The 14,069-nt window shown below is 35.5% G+C and overlaps 1 protein-coding gene across 2 annotated transcripts in view; it reads left to right on the top strand.

The window, feature by feature from the left end:
* The window catches only part of DIAPH2 (diaphanous related formin 2), an 881,199-nt gene that overhangs the window by 237,953 nt on the left and 629,177 nt on the right, over positions 1-14,069 (top strand). For both annotated transcript variants that reach the window (XM_045817492.1, XM_045817491.1), the window contains 3 exons: positions 2,751-2,815; positions 5,762-5,866; positions 13,082-13,396. In XM_045817492.1, coding sequence (XP_045673448.1) covers positions 2,751-2,815; positions 5,762-5,866; positions 13,082-13,396 — 485 coding nt within the window. The remainder of the gene's footprint in view (positions 1-2,750; positions 2,816-5,761; positions 5,867-13,081; positions 13,397-14,069) is intronic.

Raw genomic sequence — 14,069 nt, 5'->3', positions numbered from 1 at the left:
AAATGAAGTTCATGTGAACATTTTTTGCACAAATATTTGGCCTTTTCTCATTATTTTCTTAGGATTGATTTCTGTAAGTAACATTATGTATTTTAAAGGCTAAATTGATTTTAGAAAGCGTACCAATTTACCTTGCTTAGCAACTAATGTGAATACTGGATTCACTGCATATTTTTCATTGAGCTTGATAAGCTCAGAATTTTTTCATATATTGTTGAGTTGTAAGTGACTGTTTCCAAATATTTATATTGGTTTATAATCTATTATAGATTATAGTTGGCACACACAGTGTACTGTTGATTTTGCCTCGATCATTTAGTGTTCACAGACATTTGTTTTGTATACTATATGCCAGGAATTTATAATTGTGGACTGTTAAGAGTATTGGGGTGGGGAGAGATGAAGGGATCAAGTGACAAAGAATAGTCAGCATCACAGATCCATGAATACCTGAACAAATCACTTACCTTCTCTAGGCTTCTGTTTCCTCAACCTGTAAATTTAAATAAGTCAAATGTATGTGTGGCTCATAATATTTTATGGTCAGAGGCCTTTTTCAGTAGCTGATGAATGCTGTGGAACTTTCATTAGAATGTGCACACATGGACACACGATATACTTGAATTCACAAAAAAATTTGCAAATGCTTCAAGAATTTCTAGGAAATCTATGAATTTCTCTGTTAAGATCACCTAGACTTGAAGACCATACCATCTCTTCTTATTTCACAATTTTGTGTGTATTGTATCTTTTATAAATCAGATTATATTCCTGCATATTTTTTTTCTTTTTCCTGTCTCATGTTTTTTATTGTTACTCAACTAGAGTTGTCCCCATGTCCCCCCTACCACTTCCCCCTGCCTCACTGAATTCCACCTCCCACCCTGAAACCTTCACTGACCCCCCTTGTCTTTGTTCATGGGTTCCTTGACTTGACCCTTCCCCTTCTTTCCCCCATTATCTCCCTCCCATTCCCCCTGGTAACTGTCAGTTTGTCCTTTATTTCCATGTCTCTGGTTCTATTAGGCTAATTTATTTGTTTTGTTGATTAGGATCCACTTATAAGTGAGATCATATGCTGTTTGCCAGGCTTACTTCACTTAGCATAATGCTCTCCAGTTCCATCCATGTTGTCACGAAGAATAGGAGCTCCTTCTTTTCTTTCTGCTGCATAGTATTCCATTGTGTAAATGTACCATAGGTTTTCGACCCATTCATTTACTGATGGGCACTTAGGCTGCTTCCAGCACTTGGCTATTGTAAATAACACTGTTAGGAACAATGGGGTGCACAGGTTCTTTTTGGTATCGTGTTATAGGATTCTTAGGGCATATTCCCAGCAGTGGAATGGCTGGGTCAAAAGGCAGTTTCATTTTTAGTTTTCTGAGGAGATTCCATACTGTTTTCCATAGTGGTTGCAACAGTCTACATTCCCACCAACAATGCACTAGGGTTCCCTTTTCTCCAAAACCTCTCCAACATTTGTTGTTTGTTGATTTGTTTATGATGGCTATTCTGACCAGTGTGAAGTGCTATTTCATTGTGGTTTTAATTTTCATCTCTCTGATGGCTAGTGATGCTGAGCATCATTTCATTTACATTCTCTTAAATAGATTAGTTTCATTTTCTAAAATTTTATGAAGCTAGAAACATATATGTACTCCCTTTTTGCCTGGCTTCTTTCACTCAGCACAATTATTTTGAGATTCATTTATGTTGTTCTATTATATGCAGCAATAGTTCATTTCTTTATATATCTGAGTGATATTCCAGTATAGGGATATGCTCTAATACATTTGTACATTTACTTACTGATAGACATTTGGGTTCTTTCTAGTTTTAGGATATTATAAATAACGCTGCTACAAAATTTATATACAAGTCTTGCTATAGATATATGTTTTTATTCCTTGTGGATAAATAAGTAGATATGGAGCCCTGGCTAGTGTAGCTCAGTGGTTGAGTGAGGGCCTGTTCACCAGAGGGTTATCAGTTCGATTCCCACTCGGGTCACATGCCTGGGTTGCAGCCCATGCGCCCTTGGTTGAGGGCATGTGAGAGGCAACCACACATTGATGTTTCTCTCCCTCTCTCCTTCCCTTCTCTGTAAAAATAAATAAATAAATTCTTAAAAAATAGGTATGGAATTGCTAGGTACGGAAGAGACTGTGTGTATAGTAATGAGACTGTTGTCCAAAGATATTCTTCAGTTATTTGTGCTCTCAAGTATTTGATTATATTCCAGAAACTTAATGTTTATTTCTTTACATAATATATTGTGCCTCCATCAGAAATTATTTATGTGCAGTCTTTTTTTAGGAAACCTGAATTAATTAATGTTATTTTGTCACTTTCTCTAACCTTATTTTAAGGGTCATTTTGAGTGTCAGTAATCAAGCATAGGCTCTTGGGCACCTCTCCACCCATAATAAACTGGAAAACAATTTTTTAAAAATTCTGTAATTATAAAGGTTGCAAAACAATCAAATACTTTTAAAACAATGATGATTTAGTTTATATTTCTGTGCTGGGTTTTTTTTTCTCTCAAAAATCTTGTCAGTGAATTCAGTTAGTTATGCAAAAGACAATTTATAGAGGTTTATGTTTCATGTGTTGTCTAGGCCAATTTCCCCTTAATAGCAATTGACACAGACATGATTGTCTACATCATAGAATTATAGGCTGGCAGCCATATTTGCCTAGAGATATGATGCAATAATTTCTAATCATTTTTTGGTTAATATTAATAGATTCTTGTGTGAACAAGGCAAAAGTTGAAGAAAGTGAACAAAAAGCCATGGAATTCTCAAAGAAGGTAAGGCTCATAAAATATTACCTGTAATTTTTAAGTTAATAATTTAACACAATATGTATTCTACTTTGTTTCTTATAAATGGTGTTTTACTTGCATAGCACTTTATGTTTCTGGATTCAGACATAACCACAGGATATTAATTTCTTTCCTGATAAGATAAATTGCTACTATTCCTTCCTCATCACCTTTAATCCTTTATGGAAGAAAAATGCTAGCCATATTCTACTAAAGTGACAAATGAAATAATATTAGGTTGCTGGAAGGATATAGTTAGAAGCAATCAAGCAAAATATTATCCTTCCATTGCTTTCCAACAGTTCTTACAGTAGGTATCTCCTTAGGGAACTGTGAGATGTTTAGCTAGTGTTATTTGTTTTACTCCACAGTCAGTGCTATTGATTGCAACCAAATGATGCAATGTTTTCTCTCTCTCTCTCTCTCAGACTTACTTTTGATTTTTTTATAATTATCGCTTTTAAAATGATATTGCTGCTTCATGTATGTTTGGTGGAATCTGAGGTTCCCCTTATGTAAATGCCAGCTTTGTGAATATCTTACTTTCATTTAAATCTTAAATTGTCTTTTCCTTGTTTTATGAAAGCATAGTTACAATCTTATTAGCCTCTACCAGAAGTTGAATTGTTGTTGTTGTTGTTGTACATCCTGTGAGGTATTAGTATAGTATTTCTCTGCTGTTGGTGGCAGGAGAAGGATTGAAGCACAACTCTAAAAGCTCTCCAGTTTTAGCCTCTGACAGCAAGATAAAGTGTTTACATATTGCTGTCTCTTTAGAGTTAGGACTTACTTTGGAGATTAGATAATCAATTTTGCCATTACTCTAGAAATTATGGAGTATTACTGAAGTTATTTCAGGGCATCTGTAGAAATGTCTTCATTCTTTCAGTTATTAGAATAGATTTTTAAGAGCTTGAGTATAAAATGTTTGTATGAGCTGTCATTTATATTAGTGAAGGAAAATGTATGCTTTTGACTAATACACCTTTATATTTCTAATGTTCTTGTTTTAAGTAGCACATTTAAAATTGCCTTTGAAAATCTTAGAATCTCTTTTTTTTTTGCTGGCACTGTGATTACACACCACAAGACTGGAACAAATTGTGATGATCTATCTGGTAAAATTTTCTGTAAGCATATGCTGTAGGAAAAGGAGTCCTGAAATAATAAAGATTTCAGTGTTCAATGCTTTCTTCTCATCACCTACATTTAGAATGAAAACATGTATGGTCTCTCAGTGGTTGTCTGAATGCTTTGTTTTATTCTGCTGATTTTAAGGGACAGTATAAAGCAGTTTAAAAGAGACAGTTGGGAGACTAGAATGAGAAAGTTGTAAGATCTGATCTTGGCTTTGCCATTAATTAGCTGTGACTTTAAGTAAGCCACTTAACTTGCTTTAGATAATTAGTCTCTTTGTTATTAAAAAGAATGCCTAAGTTTAGTGGATTTGTAGGAAGTCTCCCCTCAAGTCTTGTAGTTTGCATATCTCAGACTTCTCTGATTCTTTCTGTGGGTTTACAGATGAAGATCATTTCAAGCAGTAATGCTGTGTGCCTCTCTTCAAAAGTACTAACAAATAAATACTTTGTAGAGGAAAACTGTACAGTGCGCTGGTGTAGATACCATGATTGAGAAGCACTGGGAAGTTAACTTTCAGAGGGAGGATGGGAATACAGAATCAGATAAATCTTAACTTTGATAGTAGTGAAGTGAGAAAAGCTCCATCTTCTAAGTGAACTAGGAAACAAAGTCATTTGCTGACTATGGAGGTCCTGGGTTGGGTTTGAAATTTAAAGTGATTAGAGAGGATTTGGACCGCACGTGCAGGACAGTTTCCTTGGTCTCAAGTAGAAATGATTTAAAGAATTAACTGTTTCAGGTTTGACCCAAATACTGTGATTATCCAACTTGCTTACCCACTCTTTCTTCAGACTTTGATCTAAGTGGCATTTTATAATTTGTAAAGGTAACTCTACTGTAAAGATAAATATTAGTAGTGAGCATACTTTTTTACTGTTTCACTGTGCCTAAGTACAATTTTATATGGTAAGTTATCACTCTTACAGACAGAAATAATATCATTGGAATAATGTATAGACTTCTAAAATGACTTGGTCTCGACAGCAGCAAATGTTCTATAGCTGGACATGAGCAGTATTCACTCTATGCAGGCATGTTTCAGTCTGCGTACATCCCTGACTGGGGTAAGATGTGCAGGATGCAGTGAGTGGATATTCACCATTCAGATGGTCTCTGGCTTAGCCTACTTTAATGTAACCTTTTCTTTTCCCTCTTGCAACATGTTAGTCAAGTGTTTTAGTTAACCCCCTGGAGGAGAATGCCATTATGGCATATATCATTTTGTCAGATTTCTAGGAGCACTACTTTTTGGATGCTAGACAATTAAGATTATAGTGGAAATATTCTAATTTGTTTTAATGTACATCCATCCAGTTGAACATTCTAAAAAGTTCAGTCCCTTTTCAAGATTAAATATAGTTAAGCAGTAGAACTTTTTGATGGGTAATTGTTAGGTTTCATTTGCTTATTACATAAATTTGAAGGTATGGGATGAAACATTTAAAATATGAATAATTATAAAAACTGACATTCAATAACAGAAAAAGAGATCTGTTACATATGAAGATAGACTCCTCAGGTCACCCTTTTGAAACTTTGTTTCATATTTTTTCAGGAGTAAAAATGCAGTTTGTTTACCTTGGGTTGGGGGCGTATTTCTTCTATCACCACAGCAATACCCCACTCCCACAGGGGTGCTCAAGTGTCATGAAATTAATTAAGCTCTGATTTTTTTAGTGACATGGAATTCAGTGAATCAAGAGACACTCCACTTATTTAATACTTAATGTTGTTTAAAGCTTTCTCAAAACTGTATTATTAAGTGTACCTTTATGGTGGTGATCATTGCAGTTCGATGAAGAATTCACAGCTCGACAGGAAGCTCAGGCTGAGCTTCAGAAAAGAGAAGAAAAAATTAAAGAGCTTGAAACAGAAATCCAGCAACTTCGAACCCAGGTAATGAACAAAGATATAGACTTTCTGTCATGTCACACAGTAAGTTCAATGGTAGAAAATTATCTTGTTAGATGGAAGGAAAAATATGACCTGAAGCAGATTTTGGCAGGGTCACATTTTCATTGAAATAACTAAAGATTTGATTTTCCAGGAAAATAAATTGTTTTAACACTGGGATAAAAATAAGGCAATCATTGCTTAAACTGTCCTGAATATCGTTAATGGAATATATTACAAAAACAAAGCTGTTCCTGAGATGAAATTTTCATGATAATTTGAAAAGTTAGATGGATATTATTTTATTTTCCTTTAAAAGTAACATGGAAGTGCTCCTTAAGTTTAATAATCCCTAAATCTTTTTAAAATCACTTTAAATCTCAACTACCATAATTTCAAAACCTATCAACTTTTTTTACCTTTACATTTATATTTGCTATGGTGAAAAGATCCCATGTATACTTGAAATATTAATTATGGTTTTAAACTTAAGAAGTGATTAAGTACTCTCAGCATATTTTATGTTTTAAATGAATATTAAGAAATGTAAGATAATTTCTTAATATAGTGGATGCTGAGGTGTTGGTTGATTGATTAGATCTATTTCCATCAACATACTGAAAAATGACTTCAAAGTCATCAGAAAACTTCAAATTACCCAAAGTGGTGGCCTCTTCTTACCCATACATAGCCTGTTTTACTCATGTATATTTGATCATTTCTTTTCACTAAATCTTTCCTATTTCTTGTTTAGATTTTATTTTTATTTTTAGAGAGAGGGGAAGGGAGGAAAAAGAGGTAGAGAAACATCAATCAGTTGCCACTCACAGGCCCCCAACCAGGGACCTGGCCTGCAACCCAGGCATGTGCCCTGACTGGGAATTGAACTAGCACCCTTTCAGTTTGCAGGCTGGCACTCAATCCACTGAACCATACCAGTCAGGGTCTCTTTTCTCTCTGTCTTTCTCCCTCTACCCCCTTCTCTCTCTCTTTTTGCTATCATCTGATTTCTTTTTATATCTCTGAGAACTTAGTTTTTCTTTGTTTTTGACCCACAAATGGTGATATTCCCCAATGTCCTATCCTTTGCTTTTTTTCTCTGTATGTCCTTGTACTAATATCCCATTCAGTATTATAATTCAAATATCATCTTTTAGAAGGTGTCAGGTCTCCTGAGGTTGTCTTATATTTCTAGCTCTTGATTATCTTTCCACATGAATGTTGAAATCAAATCAGCATAATCTCCATTCTTATTTGTTTAAATTTAGCTTGATTTTTTTTTTGATCAAGAAGCTAGAGGGTTTATTTTAATTTTTATTTTTTATGGTCTTGTCCCTGTGCTGCCACCTGACAATTTAACTGGTCATTGTTTTGTGACAATTCTTGCTCCAACTTTTCTCCTTGCACCAAAACCCAGAACCACTCAGCGTCATTCTCATTACATCCTGCCTCATATATTACAACTGTTTCTTAACTTTTCTCCCTGACTATATTCTCTTCCTTCTCAGATTCATCCTTTTTGTCAGTGGCAAATTAACCTTTCTAAAATACTGCCCTGATTATTGTCACTCTAGGCTTTAATATGTTTAGTGGTTGCCTGTTGCATTCAAGATTAAATAGAAATCTCCCTACCAGGAGTTTGGAGGCCTTCTATCATGGACTCCCTTATCTCCCCTTTGCAGCTGACTCTCTCTGTCTGCTCCCTTAACTACAGCCACTGTTGCAGCTAAGTCACCTTTCCTCCCTTCACATGTAGAATTTACTGTCTCCACACTTCTTCCTGTCAGCACTTCCCAGACATTAGTTACAGAGATGCTAATAGATTTTTCATGAGGAAAGCATTCCATAGTCTAGTAAATTTGGTGCACTTGAAATTCTCCTCTTAGAGGGTCAGAATATTCATTATAATATTAAAGGGTCCGAGATGTCCTACAATGAAGAAGCCTGTCCACCTCTTTTTCATACAGCTTTCCAAAACTCATTTAACCATAGTGCCCTTTATCTTAGACCATCTATTGAACTTAGTTGAGAAATGCTGATTTAATATTATTCTGTCAGAAATATCCTTCACTGTTCGTCTGTGCCTACAAAACTTATTGTGTAGGGATAATCTTAGTAAAATATCCTTTGGAAAGCTTCACCAAGAACTCCATTAAGGAATTTCTGTGGACTTTTGTAAACCACTCATATCATAATTGTTTGTGTGCCAGCTTTGTTTCTTCCACTGGAACATAAAGACCTTGAGAACAGTGTCTTTACTTATTCTTACTTATTCAAGGCCCAACTGCACCTAGAACAAGGCCTTACAATTTACTGAGTACCTGGCTATTTATTATTAAATTAACTATTTATAAAAGTGCAGAGTCACACAGTACTTTCTAGCACATGCAAAATTGTGTTAAATATTCATTTGCAATATTTAATTCTCAATACTTTATCGTAGCCTAATTTAATTGTTCCTTTCCTAATTGTTCATTGAAGAGAATAAAAGAGCTGATATGAATTGATTTTTAAAGTCTGGTGTCATTTAATATAAATGTTTGAGATTCTTTGTTAAATTTGTGATATATGTGTTTAATGAGTAACATCCTGTTTTAAAAGAGTAGTAAAATTTTAGTGGTTGCACATGTATCATATCATACATATGATATGTTATTAGACAAAATTTTATGCTTACAAACATGTATTACTTTAATTTTGCTGTCTTTTTAAAGTATATTTTATTGATTATGCTATGACAGTTGTCTCTTTTTTTCTCCCTTTTCTCCCACTCTGCCCTACAACCATCTTTGCTCCAGCATTCCCCACCTTTAGTTCATGTCCATGGATCATGCGTATAAATTCTTTGGCTTTTCCATTTCCTATACTATTCTTAACCTCCCCCTGTCTCTTTTCTACCCTACCATTTATGCTACTTATTCCCTTTACCTTTTCCCCCATTCTTCTCCTCCTTACTGATAACCCTCCATGTGATCTCCATTTCTGTGATTCTGTTCCTGTTCTAGTTGTTGGCTTAATTTATTTCTTGTTTTATTTATTTATTTTTTTTAGTTTCAGTTGTTGATAGTTGTGAGTTTGTTGTCATTTTACTGTTCATAGTTTTGATCTTCTTTTTCTTAGATAAGTGTCTCTAACATTTCATATAATAAGGGCTTGGTGGTGATGAACTCCTTTACCTTGACCTTATCTGGGAAGCACTATACCTTCCCTTCCATTCTAAATGATAGCTTTGCTGCTGGATAGAGTAATGTTGAATGTAAGTCCTTGCCTTTCATGACTTGGAATACTTCTTTCCAGCCCCTCCTTGCCTGTAGGTTTCTTTTGAGAAATCAGCTAATAGTCTTATGGACACTCCTTTTTAGGTAACTCTCTCCTTTCCTCTTGCTGCCTTTAAGATTCTCTTTTTATCTTTAATCTTGGGTAACTTAATGATGATGTGCCTTTGTGTGCTCTTCCTTGGGTCCAACTTCTTTGGGACTCTCTGGATTTCCAGGACTTCCTGGAAGTCTGTTTTCGTTAGCCAGATTGGGGAAGTTTTCCTTCATTATTTGTTCAAAAAAATTTTCAATTTCTTGCTCTTCCTCTTCTTCTTCTGGGACTCCCAGGATTTTGATGTCATAATGCTTAAAGTTGTCCCCAGGTTCCTCAGCCTGTCCTCATTTTTTGCATTCTTGTTTCTTCATTCTGTTTTAATTGGATGCTTCTTTCTTTCTTTTGTTCCCAAGCATTGCTTTGAGTCCCAATTTCCTTCCTGTCACTGTTGGTTCCCTGTACATTTTGCTTTATTTCACTTTGTGTAGCTTTCATTTCTTCCTTCATTTTGCAACAGAGCTCAATTCTGTGAGCATCCTGATTACCAGTGTTTTGAGCTCTGCATCAGACAGGTTGTCTTTCTCCTTATCATTCAGTTCTTTTTCTGGAGTTTTGATCTGTTCTTTCATTTGGGCCATATTTCTTTGTCTCTGGACACCTGTTAATGTGGTAAGGGGGGAGCCTTAGGTATTTGTCAGGGCAGGCAACCCTCTGCTGCAGTTGTGGCACTGTATGTGTGGAGAGGTGAGAGAGGGAACAATGACACTTGCTTGGCTGTCTCCCCACTTTCTGTCACTTCCTTTTCTTCCTTTGCTTCCCACAAGTAGATTATGCCTTATCATGTGCTGATCTGCAGGTAGGTGGGTTTGTGTACCTTCCAGGACCCTGTGGGTCTCTCCAGTGAACTCTCCTGTGAGTCTGGGAGTTTCTCCTGCTTCCATAGCCCCCACAGATTTTTTTTACAGCCTAGGGTTTTGAGTCTTTAGTTTCTCGCCCCGAAATACTGGGTTTTGCAGTCTGTCTCCCTCCCATGTTGTTCCTCCCAGCTTGTCTGTGCGTAAATGTGGTCCACTAGCCACAGCCTTGCCACTGTCCTCTCTACCCCAGCTGCCCATCTCTGCCTCTCGTAGCATCTGGATGAATGTTTCTTTGACTCCTTGGTTGTTGGACTTCCATTCAAATGTTTTTCTGGCAGTGCTGGTTGATTTTTGTTTTTAAATTGGTTGCTTTCCTTCTTTTGGTTGTATGAAGAAGGGAAGCATTCCTGCCTATACCTCCATCTTTGTGGGAACTTAATTTTGCTGTCTTGAGATAAAAATGGGGTACACGTTTACCTTTCAAATTATTTAACAAATCAATTTATTTGTACATTTGTAGGGTAAATTACTAATTTCCCAAACTTTTCAGAAAAATTATTTTAGTTTTCCCCAGAAATTCTTTGACCTCCATCAAGATTTTAAAAATCATGTTGCTTTCTATCATTTTGCTGCATTAAAATAAAATTAAAAGAATTTCACACATTTTACTCCTATCTTTTTTATTCTTTCTAATCTAAGGACAGATTGCATTACACTAAAGGATTTTCATTTGTTCTGTGTATGAACACTTTAGTTGTATGTATGTAAATACACATGTAAACATTTATATATAGGAATATAATATATGGATAATGTACATTGAATAATATGAAAAACATTTTCATGTTTAACCATGATTTTTTATCCATGATATATACTCATGATTTTTAATTTTCAATAATCTTATAAAAAGAGTGGCCCTTTATGTTTGTTATTCTAAAAATATGCTTCAAATTATTAATTTTGTAAAGATATTTCTAAGTTTATTTAGCACAATTAAATAGTCCAAGTAGGAAATTCATATTATTATTGAAGATAAGAAGACTTGCTCTCCAAGTAAAAAGATGACTATATCAAGAAATTTCATTGAGTTGATCTAAAGTCATGTCTTGATTACAGATGTTTGTTGATTGGTATGAGTTTGTTAGAAATGTTTTTTAAAAAATATCTTTACTTCTCCATTCATTTTGGAAAGTAAATCATTTCAATCAGTAATTGTTTAAAGAATTAGGTACAACTTAATCACCAAAAAAGGAGATAATATGGAATGTTATTTTCTCTTTCATTTGTCATTCCTCATTTAAAGAATGAGTTTGAAGTTACTTTCTGGTAGTAGTATAAGTTATAGTCTCCTCATAATCCAATCTGAGTGAATCAATTCCCCTCATGGCAGTGACACACATACATGAGGAAGCAATCTGCTGTGGTGGAATGAGGACTGCATTAGATATGAGAACCACATTCAGATTTTAATCATATTTCAGACTGTATGACCTTTGATTAGCCATTTAACATTTTTACAGTTATAGTTTCGTCATCCATAAGCAGCAAGTTAATGGTAAGATAAAAATGTCCTACCTACATTATAGGGTTATAATAAGAATGACAAGAAATAATACAGGGTCTGATAGAAGTAAGTCTTGCTTGAGTGTGATTGGTAGGGTATGTGAATGTCTTGCACAAGATCAACAGCAATTTGAACATTTCACCTAAAATGTCAAATGGTGTGCTTGAGTATAATATTGGTATGCTACAGAATTACATGCTTCTGATTTCTTAATAAAAACAGGAGCATTATTTGTGCCACATCCTATAGAAGTAAAAATGTTGATGAACATTTATTAATAGGGACATGGACGTTACTTACTATTAATTATTGGTATTAGAAGATAGCTAAGTTACTGGTACTCAGACTATTTTTGTGTAAAGTTGAATGTCCTAATGGAATCAAATGTATGACCTTTTAAGTATTAATTATCTCATATTCAAACTAACTACTCTGATAGGCCCAAGCCATATATGAGGTCTGTCTAGAAAAAGTCCAGACATTGTTTATATAATGAGAATGGTTTGCGCTATATTAGTGGAACCTGGCAGCCAAGGAGAGTGGACTGGAACGCACATGTGTGAATAATGGCGACTTCACTGCATTAGTCAGTGGGGGCAGTAGACACTGTTGAGTGAGCATGTGTACTGTGTGGCTGTCATATTCAAAATGACTGACGAAGTAGAGCAACAAATCTGCATCAAATTTTTCATTAAGATTGAATATCCCTCCACAGAAACTATTCAGATGATTCAGAAGGCTTTCAGGCATGATGCAATGAATGCAGAGATAAAATATGATGAAAAATGGCCATAACTCTGGGCACCTGGTGATTGGCAGCTTTAATAGTACAGTGTGCCCACCCATGCATCATGTGTGGTGCAGAGTTTTTGGTGAAACATCATATCACTCAGGTGACTCAGCCCCCCTACAACCTACATTTGGTGTCCCACAACTTCTAGCTTTTCCCAAAATTAAAATCACCTTTGAAAGGAAAGAGATTTCAGACCATTGATAAGATTCAGGAAAATATGACAGGGCAGCTGATGGCAATTGGGAGAACGGTGTGAGGTCTCAAAGTGCCTACTTTGAAGGGGACAGAGGCATCATTGTCCTATGGACAGTGTTTCTTGTATCTTCTTCAATAAATGTCTCTATTTTTTATATTATGTGGCTGGATACCTTCTGGACAGAACTTGTATAACACTTCTTCTTTGCATATAGTTATATTGAGAGGTGATTATTTTCATTAATTTGGGGAAGTGTTTCACAAAATCTTTCAGGATGCCAACTTTCTTAGCATGAGTATTAGCAAATTAGTCAATGGCCAGAATTTATAATGCTTACCAAAAATCTATGCAACTCTTTTTCATGTATTGTTAAGCCGTTAAATGTTGCTCAATTAAATAAAGTGCTTATAATCTTAAAGTACAGATGTCTCCTGATAAGTTTTCTTTGCTGCAATATTTTACAAGCATTTAAACATTTTTTTTTATCTTTCAGGGAAATGGATTCTCAGCTGTATCAGGAATTCCAGGCCCCCCTCCACCACCTCCATTGCCAGGTGCTGGGCCACCCCCACCACCACCTCCACCAGCACCATTTCTACCTGTAGGAGGTCCCCCTCCTCCTCCTCCTTTACCTGGAGTAGCTGGTGGTATACCACCACCACCACCTTTGTTTGGAGGACCTCCTCCACCACCTCCCCTTGGAGGAATTCCTCCTCCTCCAGGAGCACCAATTGATCTGCCTTATGGAATGAAGCAGAAAAAAATATATAAACCTGAGATCCCCATGAAGAGAATCAATTGGTTAAAGGTAATCTTACAACTTGAGGTTTTTGGCTTTGTCTAGCTGTAGACTACCATTTGGGGAAGTGACTCATCTAAGAATATGCAGTGAAATCTGACAGTATCTGCATAATAAATTGTTTTGACCGGGATAATGGTTAAATCAGTTTTAAAGTTAATTATTTACTTAATGCCTTTTTCATAAACGTAAACGAGTATAAATGCTTTTGGAATGTACAATGCATTTGAAAAAAAAACAGGCACAATCTACCAAACTATTGGGTTGAAAAGCTGTTGGCTCAGTCATTTGTTTGTATAAATGCAATGGTATATTAATTTAGCAATTTAACATGCAGTGTAATGATACTTAGGTGTCCTCATGATATCCTGGAAAATGTACAGTTCTAATCTTGGTTTTCAGTGTAGTGGCTAAGAGCATAGTTCTCTGGAGCTACACTGCTTGGGTTTAAATCCCATTTTTGCTATATACTAGCTTGTGCAGCCACTTAAGCTTTCTGGGGCTCTGTTTCCTCACATTTAACATGGATAGAGTAGCTCCCACCTCAAAGAATTGTGAAGATTAGATTAAATTAGTTGATATATGCAAATAAACTGTTATTATGGTTATTGCCTTCAATCTAGTCAGTAAACATGGGGATTTCCTATTTCTGAATATCAGTTTTCCCATTTTTAAAAATCCT

This window comes from Phyllostomus hastatus, unplaced genomic scaffold (assembly GCF_019186645.2).
Source record: "Phyllostomus hastatus isolate PE091 unplaced genomic scaffold, TTU_PhHast_1.1 phas_scaffold_28, whole genome shotgun sequence".
Lineage (NCBI taxonomy): Eukaryota > Metazoa > Chordata > Mammalia > Chiroptera > Phyllostomidae > Phyllostomus > Phyllostomus hastatus.
This window is presented reverse-complemented; position numbering and strand designations above follow the sequence as displayed.